The sequence below is a fragment of the Montipora foliosa genome, chromosome 1 (assembly GCF_036669935.1).
Source record: "Montipora foliosa isolate CH-2021 chromosome 1, ASM3666993v2, whole genome shotgun sequence".
In the NCBI taxonomy this organism is placed as follows: domain Eukaryota; kingdom Metazoa; phylum Cnidaria; class Anthozoa; order Scleractinia; family Acroporidae; genus Montipora; species Montipora foliosa.
Genome location: NC_090869.1, coordinates 7,054,836 through 7,077,335, shown reverse-complemented (window position 1 = coordinate 7,077,335; position 22,500 = coordinate 7,054,836). Strand labels below are relative to the sequence as shown.

Here is a 22,500-nt window from a genome sequence, read left to right as displayed (position 1 = left end):
ATAAAGAAGTGTTGGTTTTGTCATAGAAAAACGATATCAATTTACAGCTAATACAGCTCTGTATTTGTTGAAGGTTTACTGACAAATGACATGGATGGTGCAGACATTCTGTCCACTTTACACACTCTCTACTCCATGACATTTACTGCCATTGGTGAGATTACATGTAATCGTCATTTGTTTTGGTTGTGAGAGTATAAGATGTCAAATTATTGTTCATTTTTTTAAATGTTCACATGCTTTATTTTTGAAGTTACAACATCACTTGATTTGTATAATGATATTGTGTGGTTATGTTTTTATTCTCACCAGGTAAAGCTGCTGTTGTTTCTGTCCTCAGCCTGGACACAAATCTCAGGTCCTTGCTTCCTTTTGTGGAGTCAACAGGTTTGTGGAGGATTCAGTTCTTCAAAGATATGGTAAAAGATTGTAGCCGGTTGCTGGCATAATGATCAGGGTGATAGATTTCCACACAGGTGCTCCTTATTCAAACTCTGCTCTAACTAGCAACAGTACTGAATTCTTCCAGTGGTTCTAAACTCAACTTTACAATGTGTAGTGAAGAGCCAATTACTGTAATATTGCTCTGCAGTTGGGTTTCTTCATGCAGTATAATAGTTACATTAATAAGTAATATAAATTATAGATTTAGCCAAGCCTAAAAGTGGAGCTTCCGGGTCATTTTTTCTTACTGGCCTTACTTAAACAATGAATTTACGGGACAAAACAACATCTGGGCTCGGATTTTTCGGAGTTCCTAGTGGGTTCAATAATATTGTAATACCTCATTTAATATGTTAATCATTCTCTCGCATATTCAATCACTTTGGTGGTTGGTTGGCTGCATCGTTCACAGAAATACACTGTCAGGCAACTGGATTTCAGTGATGCTCACGATGTGACTGTGCAATGCAGTTATGAGCTATGCTGTCAGTCGCTATTTGACCCTGTGGCTGTGTGATGCAGCTCGAGTCAAATACCCACATTAATTCACCCTTGCTCACCATAGAGTCTCCAGTAGCTCAGTGGTTAGAGCATCTATACTAGATCACAGAGGGTCGTGGGTTCAAATCCCATCTGGGGCTCAGAGTTCCCAGTGTGTTCAATTGTAATACCTTTAATTTAAAACAATTTTGATTTTTTTTTGTTTAGCCTTGACAAAAAGCAATCAAAATCAAATGAAGAAAACCAAACCAAACAAAACAAAACAATCTAAAACAATTTCTTTTGTTTCTGCTCTTCTGTCATAGGTCGTCCAGGCATCATGTAACCTTACCAGCTTCAGAATTAAAAATCCTCTAAAGATATGCCAAAAATTGCAATACAGAGCAAAATGCAGCTCTAAACAAATTAAGAAGAAACATTCAGCTTTAAGTTTATATCCCTCCGATGCTTGACTTGAATAACTACGTAGCCACCAGTGCAGTCCTGACCATAGCTATATATATCAAACTTGGATTGAAACCGGAAAAAAATGCAGGAAAAAAATATTTTCCAAACCATTTTCCGTAAATCGTTGACTGTTAAGAGCTTTAGTTGATGTAGTATGACCATGTTGCCATGTTGAGCCACAGAAAGCGTGCAAGAAATTGAGCGTCATTTATGTTTAGGTGTCCTGATTACAAGAAGTTAACCTAGCTTGAGCCTGTGATCCAATTGAAAACCAGTGCCTGGTCAGTGGTCAAAGGTCAAAAACAGCTGACCTTGATGAGCTCTAAAGTTGAGCCTGTGATATGGATACGCGAGACTGGTTCAGTGGATACCTTATCTTGACAGGTGTCAATTAACCATGACATAAATGTCCAATGCCAAATATGTACACTGTAAATGGCCGCCATGTTGGGCTTATTGATTATTATTATTATTATTTCCTTTATTGTAATTACAACGTAAATTGCCCAAACACTCCCGTCCCCAGAGGCTGTCTTGCCCACCCACCTCCACCACCCTGACAGTCTGTATGAGCGGATGGACGGGCGTATGCTGATGTCATAACCAAAATTTCTTGCATCAAAAGATTTCCCCAAATATCTTACCCATGGTGCTCCGCTGGCGCACTTTGTGCACCTGAGCTCCGATATTAACCAGTACTGGTACTTTGATTTTTTTTGCTTCTGCCAGCTTCAAGCTTCAAACACAGATGAATTTTGCATGCGGTTTTTGACCTAACTTGATTGTACTTTTTTGTAGGAAATGCAGAAGATGATGCCAAGCTTAAAAAGTGTGTATCCACAAGATATGCAACTGTTTTGATTCTCCTAACTGTGAAATGTAAGCACTAACTATTGCAGCTTGTTGTGTTGCTAAAGAAGTAAATATATGAGATATTCAATGGCTAGGAGGCCCAAACATGTAATATTATTGAAAAAATATTGTGTCAGAAGACTTAACTGCAGTGCATGGAAACAGGCCAAAGGCAAACTTGCCAATCAAATTTCAGGTATTATTTGGGATCCCACCTGCTCTCATGCTAATAATGTAAGTAAGTAAACCTTTATTTTTAACATGGTCAAGTACGCTTAGCTCCATATATATGACTAATTTGCCAGTATCTAAGAAAATGACGAAACCTTTGAGTTTATAAAACCTCTTTCGACAGAAACTTCTGCTATCCTCAGGTAGTCAGAATACAAAGCGATGGAAGCTGAATTTATAATAAATAGAAAATGCTGATGTGAAAAATAGTAACAATGGAATGAAGTATAGCGTAAAAATGTGGGAATTAAAAGGAGAGTTTAAGGTTCACATGGGGTAATTGTTGATTCAAAGAGGGTTGTTCTCTCTAAAGATGAATAGCCTCTTTTATCTTAAGTTGAAAACTGGTAGAGGCGTGATCTAAAACATGAAAACAATTTGCTGAACACAAGTCGTGACAAACATCTGCAGAATTCTGAACATTGTGATACCTTGTGTTCAGCAGATTGTTTTCATGGTTTAGATCACGCCTCCACCAGTTTTCAACTTAAGATAAAAGAGCGTAGTCAAAAACAGGATATTATAGTTCAGTATGCAAAAGGTCCAATTTCATCAAATATTTCTTAAAGCTGTTTATCCCTGGTTCTTTTCTAAGACTGTCTGGTATTGCATTTCATAATTATCTTTGGGGCCAGGTATCTGCGTGACTTTAGAACTTGCTTGGTAGTGATGGCCGTTGGTAGGGTTAAGATGTCTTCACCTCGTAGCTTGTATGTGTTGATTCTTGGCTGAAGAAGATTCTTCAATGTTTGGGGAACATTGTCATCATGGTTTAGTAGCTTGTAGACTGTGGATGCAATTTTCAGTAGCTTTTGTCTGTACAAAGATACAGTACCCAGTTTCTCTAGTAACTGTTTATATGAATTACTTTGTCTTTAATTAAATACAAATCGTAAAGATAATAATCTAAGCTAATAATAGTCCAATAATCTACCATGATAATAATAGAAAATCGACTCTTAGTCAATTACATCTGGGTGTTGGTGGATACCCTTGATAGGAACAGTCTGTTTCTTGAAAGTAACTCTTGATATCTTGTTTCAAATGTGGCAATGTCTTTGTAATGCTTCTCCATTGCTGTCTCTTGCAACAGTTACCAGTACAAGAATTTACAAAGGTGCTTGCTTAGTGTCGATGCTGATGTTTTGTTTTACTGATATTTCAGTGTCTGAAAATGTAGAAATGTTTTCCAAACTGGGTCCCAGACTCTTAGCTATCACAGAAAGAGGTAAGAAATTCCAATACTGTTTCTCTCCTGCGGCAGGCATTGTCAAGTGTTTGTTAATACTCAGAGTCAAGGATTCTGTCCTGTCTGTTTTTTTTTCTTTGGGTTGCTTTTTTCCTGTACGTAAGTGAGATTTCTTGAATTAGGAAGGGTGTAGCAAGTGGAGCAGTGCAGAGGGCACAAAGTAATGATATGCAGTTAGTATGGTTAATCAAATTGTGATGAACGAAATAAGGGAATAATAAATTATCACCCACATTTTGTCCATAATCAAATAGTTTGATTTTGGACAAAACAAAAATTAAATATTTCCTAATTTCCTAATCACCCACATTTTGTCCATAATCAAATACTTTGATTTTGGACAAAACAAAAATTAAATATTTCCCAATTTCAAGAGTATACCATTTGCTTAGCTGTTAATATCATGGGTGACAAATTACTCCTTAATTAATTTTCAAACCTGGACGCCATTTTGACACTGTAGGAAAAGTTGCCATGGCAACATTGTAATTCACATGTGAAATTATAAATTAACGCTGAAACGCCAAAATTAGGGAATAATTTGCTACCCATGTTGTTATAAAAGAAACAAGACTGTTGTAAAAACCTCTTAGCAGTAGTTTCGTAATGTATATACAACTGTATACTTTGCTTCCAAATGTCCAGTTGATGCAGATACCTCACTTACAGAACTGAGTCACTGGTTAGTTGCACTCAAGGATATCACATTTGACATGACAAGTATTGGCAAATTGGTGGAATTTGTCAAAAGGTAAACCATACCATACACAAACACCAGTTAAATATTATATAATTGTAAAGTACACATTGGTTTTCAAGGTAGGTATAGAGCGGTTTTCAATTGAGTGTCGAAAGTAATTAGATAATTACTTTGGTTTTGCATTACTTCACTCAGTGATTGGTTCAAAGTTCTCGTGCCATTTTTTCAACCAATCAGAAGTGAAACCAAAACCAATCATGGCTCGCGCGTGCACATTTTCCCACGCTTTGTCTCGGGTACGTGTAATTACTTCAAGTTTTGATTGGTTTACTGGATTGTCTCCTTCCTTTTTGATTGGCCAAAGTAATTACTTTGGTTTTGGTTTTACAACACTCAGTTGAAAACTGCTCTATATAATTGTAAACTACACATTGGTTTTCAAGGTAGGTATGTACCTTGAAAGGGAATGTTCTTTTTAATCAGAGAAGCAACCATACTGTTTTCTTAGAGAGCACATGTTGAAAAAACATTAATGTGTTTGAAGGAAGATTAACCGGAAGTGATGTGTTTTGTAATCAGTACTTAAAGTGGAGCTTAAGGGATTTTGTCTCGTGAAAAAGAGGGAACTACAAGTAGATACCTGTTATCATCATACTGTACATGCATACGGCTTATATACATTTTATTGAGTCTCCCTTGACTGGGCTTTTCAGATGCAGTTAACTAACTATGGAATTTACAATTATAATACTAATATTATGAAATAGCAAAAAGTTATAATGAAGAAGAAATTCTAAAAAAAACAGGTGGTGTATTCTTTCATTAAATATACTATTGAATAATCTTTTCTTTTAATCACTCACTGTCCCCATTAATTAACCCTTTGACGTCCAAACTGGCTTAAACCGGCCAGACTTAGTATTTTACTCTGTCTAACGTGAGACGACTTTACTTGTCAATGGGGAACCCCTGGGAGTCATGGGTTAAAAAATCATCATCTTTGTCACTGCCGCTCCTGTCTCCATCGTTATTTCCCCTAATACTTTTACTTTTTATTTTTTGTCTGAAGTCATGTAGATGAGGTGAACACGACTCCCAGTGCAGGTTGTGGAGTTCTAATGGCTCTCAGGATCCTTAGACATCTTGGCTGTTTGGCTGATGACTCAAGCTCTGATGAAGGTGAGTTAGACATTCATCACATTTGAGTGCAAAAACAGCGTGGTTAATGCGCCAGATTTGAAATTCATGGCTCCTCTAGTCAGGAAGTTCTCCTTTGAATAACAGATTTAGTTTGTATTTATTCCCTAGCTTGTAATACTAATTGGCAACTGGTGGGTCGTCTGCCGTTTGTCACCCTTACATATCTTTTTTTTTTGCATGTTTTCTTTCCTTCACCCTGAAAGGCTACTCCTTGTACAAGTGGAGATTTAATAAACTTTTAACAAATAATTATGTTCTATATTTCTTTTCAAAGTGGTTCAGAAAGATCTCAACCAAAACTTAGCCTGCATTGAGCTCTTCTCTGCAAATGCGATGGATGTCTTCATCACCACTCTTCAGAAACTAGGGGAGTTTCTCCTGCGACCATGGAGACAGGGACAGCCCCTGCATATAGGGCCACCCTTAGTTATGGTTTCCATGATAACACCACTCTTAGCGTTGGTGACGACAATGTTGGAGCAACTTCTAAACAATGGCAAATATCAGTTTAAGGATACAAGGTTAATGAAGTCACTTATGGTTCTGCATACTGTTATGTGCTCTGCACCGATGACTGGACAACTTAGCAGCCTTGCTCACCAGGTATGGGAAGACAGCAGGAAAGGTTTTTTAGGAATTGGTTATGAAATTAAAATTTTATTTCTAAAGTTAAGCAAGTTGTATGGATCACTTTGAATCTTCCAAGGAAGTCAGAAAAGCTGTACGAAATTAGTAGCCACAATGTGTTGCTCAATAAACCTCATATCATCATATATCATAATTATCATGGGATTTTAGAGTAGCTTGGTGTAGCTATTATCTCTGCGCATTTACCCTCCCAACCATGATACACTACAGAAGACAGACCACAACACTGGGAACTACATGCCGTACTCTTTGGGACAAGTGTGTGGGTTCTTTTACGTCCCACAGAGTTTATGAACATTGAAGGGTTGTGAGATGGGTCCTGCGGTTTATAGTCCTTATCCGAGAAGACTAGAGAATGTACATACATACTATACATACTTAATTAACCGCTCCCCATAGGGGCTTTTCATAGGGGCTTTTCAGGGCCAAACACAACGAAATGATAGAACAGAACAACAACAACAACTGTTAAGAATCCCAACTGGCCGGAGGCAAACCAGTTGGCTATTTACAAGTGCAGCTGGGAAGTTGAACCAGGGACTACCAGGATCAAATTCAATGAGTGGTTAGAGCGGGTCTTGAACCCGGGGTCTCCGGATCTCAAGGCAAGCGCCCTAACCACTGGGCCACACTGCCTCCATCTGCAAATGTAACCATTTGCAGATGAAATTACAAAGGCAGCACTTTCTCAGTTATTTAAAGACCCTGAGTGTTGTCCAGCTGGGGTCCAACTCGCGACCTCTTGCATGGCAGCCCGGGGCTCAGCCACCACCTTTTTTGTAATGGTTGTTTGCAAATTAGCCCTAGTTACCTTGTTCAAGGTTAAATAATCTTTTGAATTTCAGCTTAAGAACGAGGCAACAAGGGCTAATTTTCAAGCAAACAAAAGAATACTAAATAACAGCCATTTTGGAATAAGGTGTATTTCACACAGAAAGCCTTTTCACATAATGACCCTTTTCATAGTTGCAGGCATCAATAATATTGAAAATAAAAATTGAATATTAACTGCATTTAGTTATTCATTAATCAACCTCTTTTAGTCTCTTAGTAGTGGTTGCAAAATTATTACTTTTTTTTTAGATTCAGAGTGAAATTGTCAGTGTTTTTATGACATTTACAAGACCTGTTGTCCAGTCTGCTGATCATGAAGAAGGTACTTATTAAACTTAGAATAATTATCTACAAGAGAATCCTGATAAAACTACCTCTTTTTTAGAGCACTGCCCAGGGGGAAAGCATTTGCTGCTAGGTACATGTAGTTTTTTTTTTTTTTTTGACAAGGACTTAATTAATAGACTCGAAAGTAATAATTCTCCCATATTTTACACGTGTACAGTCCCAAACTTGCAATCACCTTAGAAGGAAAGTAAAAGGTAAAGTCTCTGCATACAAGCCAGGAGGCCCATTAGGCCGGAGCTTATCCCGGTAGATAGGATGCCAGTCCATCGCAAGGTTACCCCCCAGCATTAAATTCGCTGGTACCCATTTATACACCTGGGTGGTGAGAGGCACAGTGAGAGTAAAGTGTCTTGCCTAAGAACACAACACAATGTCCCCGGCTAGGACCCGAACCTGGTCCACTCGCTGAGGGGTCGAGCACACTAAGCATGAGGCCACCGCGCCTCCCACTGGAAGGAAAGTACGTTTCAATTATGAATTCTTTCAGAATGGTAAGAATTTGTTCTCTTAATCAAACGTTTGTGCCCATTAAGAACAATGAGAATCTGTTCTGCTCCTTAGCAAGGACCTCCTGAACGATGAGACATAATTAACTGTTAGATCTTGGTAATTATGGACTTGTCAATAATTTAGATTAGTCGAAACTAAGTAATTCTAAATTTGTAAATATTTTAGATTTTAGATTTTCTCTGAATTAAGCAATTTTAAATTTGTAAATATTTTAGAGTGTTAGCTCATAGCATTTCCTACTTGTTTTGTATTTGGAATGTTCTTTTAGTGTCCACAATTAGCTTATATTTAGCTAAATACCTCGACACTTAAATAAGTTCATTCACTCATTCATTCATTCCTTTACAGCAATAAATGAGAGTATTTGGTCTTTGATGCTTAAAGAACTCCTTGAATATACTACATCCGCTCCCCAGGCAAGTGAAAGCTTCAATTAAATCACAGAAAGCTTATCACTGAATAATTGTTTACCCACATGCTTCTGTTACATCTTTTTCTTCCTCTTTTTTTTTTTTTTTATCATTTTCCTTTTTGTGAATAGGCCTTTCTGGGTGGTCTTGTGTTGCTGTCTGAGCTGTTACCGATACCTTTGCCTATCCGCTCATTGGAGGTTTGTTGAACGCAGGCTTTTAGCTATCAAATGTGTTTTGTGATGATTAATTGCCATCAATGAAAATAGCAATGAGATGTATTCCATTCTACTTTTTTGAGGCCTCTTTATGAAGAAACTAGGACTATTGCTTATCTGTTTTACTTGTCATTACATTTTTATTCTTCACCGACCTTAACCTCGCTGTCTCGATTACAGTCATTATACGAATGCCGCCTTTCGTCTTTTCAGCCCTAGCGAAATGCGGGACGGTTGTCAACCGAGTGTAGTTTATTAGCCAGCTCTTACGAGACTCCTACAGCTTACAGGTAGAGCAACCAAACTAGTGGACGTGACTTCTGATACGTTTTGTTCTCCCCTGATATACACAATTGCCACTTTGCTCTAAATTGTGTATATCAGATAAATTTGGGCGCTGTGTCCTAGGACTTGTGGTAGCAGAGACAACAAAAAAGGAAGATAAAATCATACCTGAGATTTGAACCCGGAGTTTCAGCTCATCTTCACTCCACTTCACCACCGAAGATCAAGACACCAGTCTCTCAAAATAAAGATTTATTTATCGAAGTTTAGCTTTGTCGTGAAGTTTGCCAACCGACCTTTTATAGTGTTTAATATTGTTTGTTAGCTTTTGTTGCCGAGTGATAACAGAGCATTATCAAATTAATAATACGTAGAATAATGTCCCTGAGCACCTAGCGGTGTGGTGGTCAAGTGCTTGGGTGACGGGTAAAATTAATCAATATTCCCAGGTTCGAGTCCTATGTCCATACACTTGGTTTGTCTTTTCAAACAAATATGACAATTTCCCACAAGTCCTGGGACACAGTTTCCTAAATTAACGATAATAGTAAATTCAAAGAAATTTGCAATTGTGTATATCAGATAAATTTGGGGTGAAAGATGGGTTGTTTGTTCATGAAAAAGTCCCATGCCCCTCTTCTTCCCGCACCCCCCACTCCTCTCCGGGGATTGCTGATCAAGTTCGTGGTCATTATCATTTCTAGGACATGCCCCAAGAAGAAGCAAACCAAGTAATGAACCACAGGCGGATGTGGAGTGCTCATCTGAATCCGCTTAGTACTGAATTGCAGGGAATACTCAAAGATTTAGCAGGTAAACCTGTGCCTTGTGAAAACAAAGTTACATGTATTGTGAATGAATTACTGCGGAACGTACGCTGCAAAGGCGATTAAGTTTGTTCTTTCCTAAGATCTTTCATTCATTTGTTTTTCTGTGTTTTTGCTTAGGATCAGCGTGCCACAGTCTTCAGCAGGTCATGAGAAGAGTTTGCTCTCAACTCTCAGACCTGTCTGCTCCCACAGCTTTCAATATTGTCAGGTTGGACTCTCACTCTCTATTGGTTTTGCATTGCTACGGAGAAAAACTTATTCTCATTTGGTCGCTCGAGTCTTCTTGCGCCAATCGCGGAATGCGTGCTTTTGCGTCGCCATGTCAGTGGATATTATTATGTCTTTCGTTTGCGAATGGTCAAAATATAAGATCCATCCATTGCTCAATTAGCGGATTCGATTCCGTTAGGATTGATAAGACAAGATTACTTCAAGATTTTGGTAAATTAAATTTACCGATCATTAAAGCCGTAAACCGTTTCATTAATTTGCCGTTGCTTTCTCGTTATCAGAACACTTCTGGAAACGTTGGACAGTGAGATGGGAAAATCAGAAGGGGAGGAAAATAGGTAAGACTGTTGAATGGCAGTGGAATTTAGAACCACTGAGCTGTTTCCGCACATTATTTCTTGCTTTTCTGTATTTCCTCATAACTGATTAGAGTGTAATGTGAGGTGCTACGTTTCTACCGTGGCCCCATATGAACCATCTGAGCACTTCACATTACACTCTAATCAGTTAAGTCTGTTCAAATATAAATGCCACACTGCCAACGTTAGCAAAAACGTAATCCTTCCTGGTATTTCCTCATACCTTGGTTATTTTTTTTTTCCCCGGCGACCTCGTACAAAAAGGGAGAAGGGACATCCCCGGAACGAGTTTGGTCTCTTTGGGGTTACTTCAGTTTCCCACCTCCAGGAGATGACGCACTCAAAGAAGCACACTTTTTCATTTTTTTGTTTTAGTATGATTTTTTTTGCATGCACGTCAGTCTTTACTTTCCATGTTATTACCTTTATTTAATACTATCTTCTTTTTTGCTGCTGATTTACGTTTTTTAAAATTAATTCCTGTTGTTTCCAAAGTTGTACCACGGGAGGTGTCCGCATTATGACTTTGCTGGCTTACCTATCATCACAACCAGCTGTCAAAGTTTCCCTTCTTCAACTTTTGAAAACTAGGTAAGTATTGAAGAAACCATAACCTGATTTTTCACACATTGATAGAATTTAGAAATTTAAGACCTTTTCACGACCGGGTAGATTGTTTCTCCAGCTCCCTCTCATGTTGAAATTTGGGAGAGGTTTTTTTTTTATGAAATAGATGTATGTTTTTTAAGTGCGGATTATAGACGAAAGGGAGAAGTAATCCTCACACTTTTCTGGCCAATTTAAGCAATTGTCACTTTTTCTGGACACCTGAGGGGAAGGGGGTTTATTGGAGGACTTACGGCTTACGGTATATTGTTTCTTACTCACGTGATCAATGGCCATCTTTTTTTAATTCAAAAGAAAGGAAATTGTTTTTAGCAGAATGGGACTCGATTCCCGTAGAGTAACTTTGGGACATCAGCGACATGGTCGATATATTTGTTTGTTTAGGGACATTGGCAAAGTCATGGTGACGTCATGTGACAAGGCATTATTGACACTCCCATCTCTTATCTTGTTCTTAGAAGAATTGGTCTCCTGACCTGGTTATTTCCTAAAAAATATGCCTCGATGACTTTTAAAAAGGAAACACTTTAAAAATAAATTGAGGCGAGTGTTATTGTATGTTTTGTTGACAGTGGAAATGCCAAAAACGATGACCTGCTCTTCCCCAATCTTTTGCCTTCGATGTTGTCCTGTATAAAAGGCGATTCGGAGAATCAAACCGTGTCTAGATCACAATACTGCGTGGTGGTAAGCAGCTCATGTTCTTTTGCTTTGGCGCAGAGAAAGTTACAAATATTTCGCCTTTTATGCTCTCGTGCGGCCGACATTTTCTTTCCTAGACTAATATGTATCGTTTTTCTAGGTCTATTTCATCTTAGAAAAAGACATCAGCGGCGAAATTTTATTTAGTTATGTTGAATTTAGTACGTTGACCAATACGTTGACCTGATCTAAATTTCACTAATGTATAGCTTTTTCTTATAAGATCTTATAAGATCGTCTTAAAATAACGCAAGCTTCTAAAAATCACCTTTTCTCGAAAACGAGCACTATAACCCCCCACTTTTTTTGCCTTTTTGGCAAAAGTAGATCATTACCTTTCTGCGTGGCAAGTTTTTAAAAAATCTTTACGTGGAAACATTTCGGGCGCGAGCGTCCTTAATTGGCCACTCACCCACCCATAGGGGCTTTTCAGGGCCGATGAACACAACCACGACAGAACAGAACATGCATCAACAATTTCAAAGAATCCCAACTGGCCGGAGGCAAGGTAGTTGGCTATTTACAAGTGCAGTTGAACCAGGGTCTACCAGGAACAAATTCAACCAGTGGCCAGAACATGTCTTGAACCCGGGTTCCCCGGATCTCAAGGCAAGCGCCCTAACCACTGGGCCACATTGCCTCATGGATTGAACCCATCTCATGTTGCCTGTTGCCTTCAACCAGCACAGTAAGAAATCCCTGCTTTTAGTTTGATAATAAAAAAAGTGAAAGTGATAATAGAGTCCTGTGAGACAAACAAGAGCTTGCGTTCGCGAGGCCAGAATTGCCAAAACGTGCATGCCGCGCTGCGGATGAGGATTCCACGTTTGCGTGATGTATATATTTGAAGTGCGGGCTGCAGACGAAAGAGTGAAATGATCCGCACTTATCTGGACAATTTAATGAATTGTCTCAGATGGCTCCAACGGGATTCGAACCGATGACCCTCTGCGATGCCGCTACAGTGCTCTACCTACTGACCTATGAAGCAACACAGCCGCAAAATTTCTTCCTTTGTTTAATTGTTTGTTTGTTTTTTGGCTTTTCAGTCCATTGTCCAGTCGTTATGTGATCCCACTGTGAGTCTAATACCGTTTCAAACTCCTTTCACCGACCAACATGTAAGTCGCTACGCGCTAAGGCTTTTTTTTGTTACATCCATGCCGAGTTTTCTCGCTATCGTGCGTACGTGTGGCGTCTCCGCGATATCACCGCAAAAAATTGGATTCAAACTCACTGAAATGAATTTCGTGTACCTTGACAGTAGCGGTGTAGCAGGGTGCGCGATAGAAATCGCCGCTAATCAGGCTTCGAAAACCGCCTGGAATAAATAAATAAATAAATAAATAAATAAATAAATATTGCTAGTGCTAATCACCCTTACTTGCAGTCGAGGACTGAATTGCGAAGGGCGCGGCTCACGACATAGGGCTGAAAGCATACAAAGGCGCCTCTGGCTGCCGCTATACAGTCCATGTTTTGATGTCGGAGGACAGCACCACAGCTAGATGTTAATTAGCTGTGAGTCGATTTTGATGAGGGAGGAAAACCGGAGTACCCGGAGAAAAACTCTCGAGTCAGGTTGAGATCCACTGAAACTCAGCCCACTTGCTGGCCGAGGCCAGAACTGAACCCCGGCTCGCAGTGGTGGGAGGCCCGATAGATGACAACTGTCTAGTGTCTAGTGTGTATCCATTAGATGGCGTGGTAGGCACCCTTGCGCATTGCGCAGGCGCCTCGATGCCATTTCCTCGCTGTAACCAAAAGCTAAATTTCATTGACCGCAAATACCGAGGTCTTGTTATAGAATGCACTCAATTTGTTTCAGTTGGCAAATACGTTACCAGACAAGGAGATGCTGGAAGTGATTTGTGCTGCTTTACTGGAACACATAGGATCAGAAAAGCAGTCCTTTGCCACAATTCTTCTAGCACTGAGAACCTTGCTGACTTTGACAGAACATAACTATGGCGTCTACCACCAGAAAACGTATGTACGAATATAGCATTGTCCTAAGTTATTCACAACAAAGTTACACTATTAATAAGTATGCCGCTTCAATATAGAATGTAGTTTATTCCTCTTACCTTGATCACTGTCAATGACCAATAGAGGTCGGTAAATTTGTTCCTTTCGTATTGCTAAAAATTTCTCAACTATTCGATACCTTTACGCTCGCGAACTCTTCGGTTTAGTTGCGTTTCGTGGCGTTCTACGTATCAAAGATAAAAATGTTATTTCCTCGGATAAATATTGTTTTTTTTTTTTTGCAGAGCCCTTGAGAACAACAGTGAAGTTTTCTATCGACTCTTGAAAAGACTTTCTACCTCCTTTGAGTGAGTGATTCCAGTTGCTGTATTATTGATAGGAATGTTTTCTATTTAAATACGCTTTTGCTTATTCCTCATCCATACAACTTAGAAAGTAAAGGATGGGGACCATCACCGGAAAGTTTACACACTGGAAATGTCGGGTAATAACTTACTTGCCGCGTTGACTTAATTGACTTATTTAAACAAGTGTATATCCTTATCCGTAGAATGTCATGCAGCCAATACTGTCAACCTAAGGCGGAAACTGAGGAAAAAAGTCTGTTTCAATTTTTCTTTCTTATGCAGAAACAGCATTCCTGGGCCAGATCATCTGTCAACATTATCAACAACAATCGAACTGTTACAGCTCCTCTTACCGGAAGCCGACACGGCTGAGGTTTTACCTGCAGAACAGGATGACGAAGTTTTGGAAGGAGAATCACTGAAACGAACCACCGAAATTAGTATCAGTGCAACTCAGTTGAGAAACTTCCTTAAATTTGACACCTCAGCCGAAGATGGACCGCTTAAAACCCTGGAGAAAAGACTTGAGGTTTGAGTAAATTGCCTTGTAAGTAAGCGAATATTAGAGGGAACGGGGTGCCACCATTGAAATCCTGAGTTTCTGCTCTGACGACAAGTTGGAGTCTCTTGGTTTTTCCCCAGTTTTAACTTTTTAGTTGCGCTTCCAAGTAGCCGATGGGTCCCAGCCTCCATCCATTTGGGATTTTTGGCTTTCGGTTAGTTTTTTTTCGGATAGGTTTTTTTTTTCGTTGTCCCTGAAAAGCCCCTGAAGGAAGGGGTCAGTTAATTACATTTATTACTATTATTTGCAATTTTTCGTAAAAGTTGTTGGAGTAAGACAGAAGGTTATACTGCCCATTGTCGTTTTGGGCACTTGCGCTTTCTAAGAACGCTTCAACAGAGTTCTATTCTTTAGAGTATTTTTTTACTTTAATCACCTTTTTTCAGGAAAGTTGTAAGGAAGACGAAGCTCTGGAGCCTTTACTGGATGCCGTTAGAGTTTTAACAGCAATGCTGGGGAAAACAGAAGGCGAAAACGACAAGGAACCAGGTACAAAAATCACTCGAACGAGACGTATTAAAAAGATGTGTAGTTTGATTTTAGAATGTACGAAATTTCATCTAATTGCGATGATATTTGAAACTTCTATTTGATGTCAAGTGTCTTTGATACTGTGTTGGGGCTGGAAGAAACTTCAAGGGCTGTGACTATACAAAAGATAATCCAAATGAGCCTCGCAACAGGCCAACCTCGTTTTGAGGCCTCACAATGTACGAATCATTAAGTTTAGGAAATCGTATAAACACACTCTTCGTGATCTATGGGCACAAATTTCACTAGGTAATGCATTTTTTTTTGTTACAGATCTTCTTATAAGTACACATCAAACATTTTAGAGGACATTTGTTAAAACAGTGGATGTTCCCTTTAAATAAGATTTGGCTTGCAAAGTGTCCATTTTCAATCACATGGGTAATAATTTCTCATTCAAGTCTTGTGATTGGCTGGAAAGGTTTGGTTTCGCGGGAAAAGCTCATGGGTCGTGGGTTCAATCCCACTCTGGTCAGAATTTTCCTCTGTCTTTGTGTGGACCCAATTCCACTTAAATGGTTTACGTGGGTAAAAAACTAGCACTTCATATTACCCTGTAATAGTTAATTCTGTAAAAATAACATAGTTTGTAGAAACGCCGTTACATAAATACAATGAATTTGATTTTGCTCTAGTATTCTAGTATTCTTTCGTGATTTTTTCATCTCATTCACGTCGTACAATGTGGGCGAAGTGTCCTAAAAATAAAGTGGTACGAGCGGTTTCAGAGTGAAAATAGGGAATGAAAGATTCTCTGTTGCGTGGTCACGTTGTCATCATAACCTCAAATTTGGTGATGTCAAGTCGTCGTTATGCAGAGAACCGCAAAAATTTGTGCTAAAAAGTTTTGAGGCGTTTTCGTCGACGTCATCGTCGAAGATCTTAAGCTCCCTAATCATGGGCTCCTGACCTACTAAATAAATTTTATTGTATCATATCTTACGCAATATCGTTTTTGACTTTCCTTCCCTGTCGTGGCACAGTTTGGACAACAATAAACATGCTCGTTTTATGACTCACCACCTTTTACTTATTTTGATTTGTTTTCAGAGGACGTTACTGAACCTCAGTTGCCATCCCCTCTACCTCTGCAGACTCTGTTTGTCGATAGACTTGTCTTTATAGAGGGTGAAGTTGAGGATGGAAGCGTTAGCCCCACTCTGTGGTACTCCACACCTCCCCCCGACGACATTGATCCAGAGGTGGATCTGGTATGTGTTTCATTTTAAGCCTTGTATAAGTTAGCCTGTTCTAGGCTCCCAGATAGTAGGGAAAGAGAAAAAAAATGCATGCGAAAAATGAGTGGGCCTTTCCCCAATCGCTTTTCCCACGCAGTTGTTGTCGTTTCCCCGACTATCTGGTAGCCTGGAACAGGCTATGTATAAGTTTAAAACAGTGCTCGTGCTTTTGCCAAACTGTCTCTGGAAATGGTTTTCAATACCAGCCATGTTCGTTTCTTCAGTTTTTTCGTGCAAAAAATTTATAGTATTTTAAGACCAACAAGAACGACTGGACTCGATTCCAAGTTCGCGCTAGTTGATGATAAGTATGTTAAAGCTAAGAAAACAAACAATTACATTGATGCATTTGGTTTTTTTTACAGATAAAAAGCAGTGTAGATTCATTAAGAGAAAAATTCTGTCCGGATTTTGACCTCAAAGCAGAATTAGAGAAAGGACTGGTCCCTTCGCCCCCAGGCTCTCCGACTCGAAAGAAAGGTCATAGGTAAGTTATCTCTGGTAAATCGGCAGCCAAGGAGTTGACCGTTACGGGATGGTAGCTGTGCTTTCTCTTCATTTCTTATAATTTCGCTCCAATAAAAAGTGACTCTTCGCCGTCGCCTAGAAAATGTAAATGCACAGCAAAGAATATATTTCCTGAAGGCGCTTTCGTCAAGTTTAGAGGATCTGTACCTTGGTAAGCGAGGTGAATTCTCGAACTGTAGATCTTTCTTTGAAGCTTGGCTCTGCGACTATGATGCGGCACTATTTTTCCTTATCTAGGTCAATACACATGACCCATCCCTGTGGGGATGGTGTCCCTTTGGTGCACTTTTCAGCAGCTTTCCGATTGCTCCCGACTGCTTGGAAGTTTCATTTACGCGTTACGGTTTTTCTTTTTTCAGAACCAAGAGAAAGTTTGATCCTTTGATATCTGGTCAGCGGAAAGACAACAAGAAAATGAAAACAGGTTTGCTGCAAGTCTGTAATGTCTAAAGTACTTTTCTTTTCACGGCTAAATTCTTCGCGGACCTGAATCGAGTTTAATTGTGAAGCAACATTAGTTGGAAAACTGTGGATAAGTAACATAGAGATGCCACAGTTCTATTGAACAAAAATTATACTAAATGTTTGATTTATGTACTGTAGCTCCCTCAGTACCCATGCGTGGAGGCGGACGTGGAATGAGAGGCATGGGTCGTGGACGTGGTAACCCACGCATGAATGACGTGTTTCGGTCACGTAAGCAAAACACGAGCCGTCCACCCTCTATGCACGTTGATGACTTCATGGCCATGGAGATTGCAGGAACCCAGGACTCTCAGCCTATGAGAAGGCCAGGCCCCAAGGTATGTTGCTTCATTTCTTAAGAGTTGGTCAGAGTTCCTCGATTTTCACCAATTTCTCAATTATGGTACCCCAAGAATTGCAATTCAGAGAATTGGAGTGTATTTGAAATGATGGCCTGAAGGAAAACCGTGTAACATGATCAACGTCTTTATTTTAGTCGTCTCTGCGTGTTTCAGGGCCCCCCATCAGGTCGTTCAATGGATCACGGACCAGCAGGGTTTCTTGGAAACCAGGGTCGCTGGGCTGGTATACCGGGCGGTCCTCTTCGAAAAGGTCAGTAACACTGCATCCTTTCAGTTGGTGGTATTCTAGTGAATTACCAAGCTCATTAACTTTGTCTTGTTTATTGGCTTTTTCAAGGTCCTGGTATGGAGAACCAAGGAGCAATGCGCGGGACTGGGCCTGACTGGAGTAATCCTCGGCAGCATCCAATGGGCGCATTCCCAGGTCAAAGGAACTTTCAAAGAGGGTAAGTTAAGCAGTTACGCAAAAGGCGTGACGTGACTGTAACTTTTATCTGGCCTTCCTAACATCTAAGTACAGAGACAGGGAGACAGGGAGGCTACACCGTCGGCTTCTATTGATAGCGTAGACTGATGATGAAACTACCGACGTTACAAATTAAAGTTAAATGAGTGTGCAGGAGAGGTGTGGGGAATGGTTACTGAATTATTTCGGTGAACTTGTGTATTTGTATTATTGGTATTAACTGGAGTTATGTTTCCCTTACAGACCTGACTGGGGTTCCCAGGCGCCTCAACCCTACAGAGGTAACATTTCATGAGGATATCTTGTGTCCATTTTTGCAGTGTCCACTAACTTAACACTTGGGCAGCGATTTTAATTTTGGCTGAATTTGGCAACATCAATTCGCGTGCGTAATGCGACCAGTACCAGTTGCAAATTACGGAGAATATATTTTTGTTATTCGATTGTTGCAGTGCAAGGCTCAGCTCTCCTGAGAATAAATGATTTTAGGCTTTTTGAACGGATCACCAGCAGATCTGTGATTTAAGTTGACTGTGGCGTTTTTAGGTGGTGGAGGAGGTGCATTGCGAGAGAACTACAGTCGACCTCAGCCGATGAGAGGATTTTGGGACGCACCTAAATCCAAAGACGACTCAAGGTGGGAAACTCTTTCTTTGTTTTTGATAAAATCAAATCAGCTTCTTTCAGGGTTTCCACTCCAGACGTGACTCTTCAACAAAAGACGGTCGGAAATAATCCCGAGTCTGCAGGCTTATTGGTTGAGTGGCTATTTCAAATGCTGTGCAAGACAAAAGCACGAAAGACACGTCACAAAAGGAGCAATGCGTGTCATACTTGGGGTTAATTTGTCCATCAGCAGCCGACGCATAAACAGTCCTACAAACTTGTGCATCATGATCACCATCATGCACAATAATAACTAGGAAGAGGTTGCAGGGTTATTGAAACTGAGCTCTCTTTTCTAGGTTCATGCTCCCACCCAATGTTGGAGGATATCGTCCAGGGACAGGGCGAGGTTACCCGGGCAGGCATATGAGGTCATTTACGCGTTAGTTTAACGCTCTTTGATTGGTTTCAAGAGTATCTCTGACTGAGCGACTAAGCTGCCAGGCGTTTAACATTGGAAGCTGATGTTTTGCAAAAAAACAGCACAGAAAGAGCCGTGTGCGAGCCAGCGAAGTTTATTTATAACAAAAACAATGGGGAGTTAACATACAATATGTTGAATTAAATAAACTTACCGAATTTAAAATATGTATTTGTACAGTAGCCTATCACTATTAAAATTCCTCTGAAAGGTTCTCTTTTTTGCACAAACACGTTTATCATTACTATATTGTTATTATTACAATAGCTGTTTGATATCGTTTAGGTTTTCTTTGGAAGTGTAAGCCCAAAACTTAAGTCGCAGCAACACGGTTCTACACATGCACCGCGACTTTCAACACATTTCTCCAACGTCTCTCCAAAACACATCTCGAAGGAAATGGCTTAATGAACGTCGGCACACGATAGGCAATCTTACTTATGAATGAACCTTATTCCTCTTACTACCAAAACTTCATGCTCCGTGATAATTTGACCATATGATACGAGTTGAAGTGTTACGAAACATCACAAAGGAACATGGTGCGGAGTGGCCGTTGTGGTTTTAACTTTCTAGTTACACCTTGTACTACACAGTAATAAAATCATTCTCCTATTATGTCCAGCCCAAGGCCGATTCTAACAAGTTACTTTACAGTTATTCATGGGACGCATTTGTTTGGCTATCGCAATGTGAAGATGACACATCGGGAGTTCGCCGCCATGATTCCACCACAGCTCTATTAAAAGACGTTTCTTCATTTTGAGAGCGAACGCGAGCCATACCTTGACCTGTTCCAGGGGAACTCGAACACCAACTGCGGGATTTAGTCCCGCGGGAACATCGTATGTGACTAAGAACAGCCTCTTCCTCTTTGGGAGATGTGCAGCTAAGGTTGACCTGAAAAGACAAAAAAAAAAAACGCCGCGTTGGGAGGGATACTGAGGGAGTAATCGAGGAGTAAGAGTCGCGTCTAATTGGGCCTCGTTGCCTCATTGGGTCCTACTTGTATTCTCCCGATTGCGCTAGGACGAGCATAGCATGGAAATTAGATGCAAATTGTTTTCTCTACTTGAACCTAATGCTTGTTTCAGTCTTACGTTGAGAACATTTAAAGCCTGCCTGCGTTAAAAATTGGCAAGTGGACGAAGAATGAACCATTAACATGGGGTAAACTTTAATGATTCGGGCAAACTCGCAGAAAGTGCAAGTTCTCCTAATAGGAGTGGAGATTACAGGTTCGGATGCTCTACCACTGAGCCACAGGAGACTTTCTGGAGGCAGGACATTAAACAAGGTCATATAGCCCTACGTACTGCAAGGAATGAATGTTGAGAGCCCCTCGCTCAGGGCTAACGCTCGAAACGTCAGCTTTCAAATATCTTTACGGTGTTTAATATCTCTGTTTCACTTCACCTCCGACGCAGCACCACAGTTTCTTTAGAAACGAAGCCAATTTATCCTTTTAGAAGAACTCTTCAACAATGTATCACCAAATAGCTCTGTTATGGCGCCAAGTGAAATAATAATTGTAATAAGTGATAAGTATATGGTCATATATGTTATTCTCCGGCCGGTAGGTCAGCATAGGGAAAAACTGTGATCGAGATCAAGGGCACAGTTTTTCCCTTTACGGACCGACCAAGGCCAGTGAATAAATTGCTTTGCTGGCTGCGAACCATTGCTTACAGCGGTTATCAGTCACAAGCGCCCTCAACGAATATTTTTCATATTTCGAAACTAAAATTTAGGTGGACGTCAATCAAATGTTTCCATGATAATAGTCCTGTTTTCTTGGCGGCAGTTGAATTCGTCATGGCAACATTTGATTGATGTCCACCTAAATTTTGCTTTAGAGATATGAAAGAATGTCGTTGAGGGGCGCGTGTCACTGATAACCGCTGTAAGGCTGGCCTGCGGTGCTTCTTATCAAAAGAGAAATATCAGGCAATACCGCAATGATCGATTGATTGATTGATTGATTTGTAAAGCAACACTGTTTACTTCAAAAACAGTTTAAACGCTTCAAAAAAATCTATTTTTTGGTCCTAACGCCGGCAAGGTTGTCGGGCAAGACAGGAAAATTCGCTCACGCATTGACAAAAAAAATTGTTATTACTTAGTTGACAAGATGATTTAGATTGAGGTTGAAATAGTTAGCATGGCAACAAGCGGGCCATTTGAAACCAAGCTACTTTTTTAAAGTGTTAAAATGAACTCGGTTTTCCAATTTGAAAGTGAAATTGGAAAAGTTAAAGTAGCTCTCAACCCGTTATAGCAATCTTTTTCTTAACATCGCGGGGAGTTTCAACTTGGACCGCTGTTATCTTTCCACCGGTAAAATATGGGGTTGGTCATGAATTATACATTTAAGAACAATATAAAGCGTGTTTTTAGATGGCTATCCTGCTGCTATGTCACGGAAATGATTGCATTATGTTGCGCAATAACAGGTGGTTTCGTCTCAGTAGTTTGGACCATCCTGAGCACTGGAAATGAAATAGTTCTAAAGATTTTTGGACACGGAATATCTGTAATTTGCCGACTTGGCGAAAAGAAACACACTAACTCCGACTTTAAAAGTCTGTAATTCTGACCTGTTTGACGAATGATTATAAATGTAAGCCACTGAACTGTCTTAACAGTTAATTGAAGTACATTGTCATTTGTAACGATGCCATTGTTTCTCTGACAGCCCAAGCAACTGTTGCGTGACTTTGAGTGATGATTTCCGTTGGCGCACCAATACAAAACAAGGCAAATGAAATATTTTAACAATTCGGATTAAAATTCCACTAACAAATCCGCAAGAAAAGCACGCTTTTTTTCTCTCTTCTTGCCCAGAATTTATTTAGCCTAGCGTTCTATAAGAGCAAGTTTCGAAAGTCTACCGGAAGTTTGAATTCAGTCCGGATTCCCTTCATTAATTTTTAAGTCATTTGATCGATGGTAAATAAAATATCACCCACATTTCTTTCTTAGAATTAATTTAAACACTCGATCATCTTGTCTTACCAATCCCATCCTATTTTACATCGTATTTACCTGATCGTTCAAACAGTGAAGCGTGTCTTTTCTGACGTACAAATATCTCTTGTTGCAACTACTGCAATACCTTTCTGCAATCTCATCCTGGTATTTCAAACTTCTCAGCCAGTCGAGTATCTCTTTCTTCTCCGGATCCTCGCGCAGTAATTCTTCACTTTTCTGTGCTTTAAGGGTTTTGGTTTCACGCAATAGCTCCGCCACTTTGGCATTCAAATCTTCAATCTGATTTTGTAGAGTGGTTTCTTTGTACA

General features: G+C 39.9%; 2 protein-coding genes across 6 annotated transcripts in view; one reads left to right on the top strand and one right to left on the bottom strand.

Moving 5' to 3' along the window:
- LOC138012545 (protein virilizer homolog) overlaps positions 1–19,312 on the top strand; it is a 44,459-nt gene extending 25,147 nt beyond the window's left edge. For 2 of the 4 annotated variants that reach the window (XM_068859609.1, XM_068859455.1), the window contains 29 exons: positions 74–154; positions 313–387; positions 2,191–2,271; positions 3,641–3,703; positions 4,394–4,475; positions 5,494–5,603; positions 5,899–6,227; positions 7,356–7,428; positions 8,313–8,380; positions 8,506–8,574; positions 9,582–9,690; positions 9,825–9,915; positions 10,220–10,276; positions 10,793–10,888; positions 11,497–11,611; positions 12,676–12,747; positions 13,455–13,615; positions 13,900–13,962; positions 14,245–14,491; positions 14,911–15,013; positions 16,106–16,266; positions 16,659–16,780; positions 17,181–17,245; positions 17,425–17,624; positions 17,802–17,898; positions 17,986–18,094; positions 18,358–18,395; positions 18,661–18,751; positions 19,080–19,312. In XM_068859609.1, the coding sequence (XP_068715710.1) occupies positions 74–154; positions 313–387; positions 2,191–2,271; positions 3,641–3,703; positions 4,394–4,475; positions 5,494–5,603; positions 5,899–6,227; positions 7,356–7,428; positions 8,313–8,380; positions 8,506–8,574; positions 9,582–9,690; positions 9,825–9,915; positions 10,220–10,276; positions 10,793–10,888; positions 11,497–11,611; positions 12,676–12,747; positions 13,455–13,615; positions 13,900–13,962; positions 14,245–14,491; positions 14,911–15,013; positions 16,106–16,266; positions 16,659–16,780; positions 17,181–17,245; positions 17,425–17,624; positions 17,802–17,898; positions 17,986–18,094; positions 18,358–18,395; positions 18,661–18,751; positions 19,080–19,167 (3,116 nt within the window). In that variant the 3' untranslated portion in view covers positions 19,168–19,312. Of the gene's footprint in view, positions 1–73; positions 155–312; positions 388–2,190; positions 2,272–3,640; positions 3,704–4,369; positions 4,476–5,493; positions 5,604–5,898; positions 6,228–7,355; positions 7,429–8,312; positions 8,381–8,505; positions 8,575–9,581; positions 9,691–9,824; positions 9,916–10,219; positions 10,277–10,792; positions 10,889–11,496; positions 11,612–12,675; positions 12,748–13,454; positions 13,616–13,899; positions 13,963–14,244; positions 14,492–14,910; positions 15,014–16,105; positions 16,267–16,658; positions 16,781–17,180; positions 17,246–17,424; positions 17,625–17,801; positions 17,899–17,985; positions 18,095–18,357; positions 18,396–18,660; positions 18,752–19,079 lie in introns of all 4 variants that reach the window. The other 2 variants (XM_068859532.1, XM_068859381.1) reach the window with 1 other exon arrangement.
- Positions 19,280–22,500, bottom strand: part of LOC138012790 (E3 ubiquitin-protein ligase NRDP1-like) — a 4,496-nt gene continuing 1,275 nt past the window's right edge. The window contains exons 1-2 of one of the 2 annotated variants that reach the window (XM_068859713.1): positions 22,247–22,500; positions 19,280–20,101 (exon numbers count right to left, since the gene is read on the bottom strand). The exon at positions 22,247–22,500 is cut by the window's right edge and continues 1,275 nt beyond it. In XM_068859713.1, the coding sequence (XP_068715814.1) occupies positions 19,859–20,101; positions 22,247–22,500 (497 nt within the window). In that variant the 3' untranslated portion in view covers positions 19,280–19,858. The remainder of the gene's footprint in view (positions 20,102–22,246) is intronic. The other variant, XM_068859789.1, reaches the window with a different exon arrangement.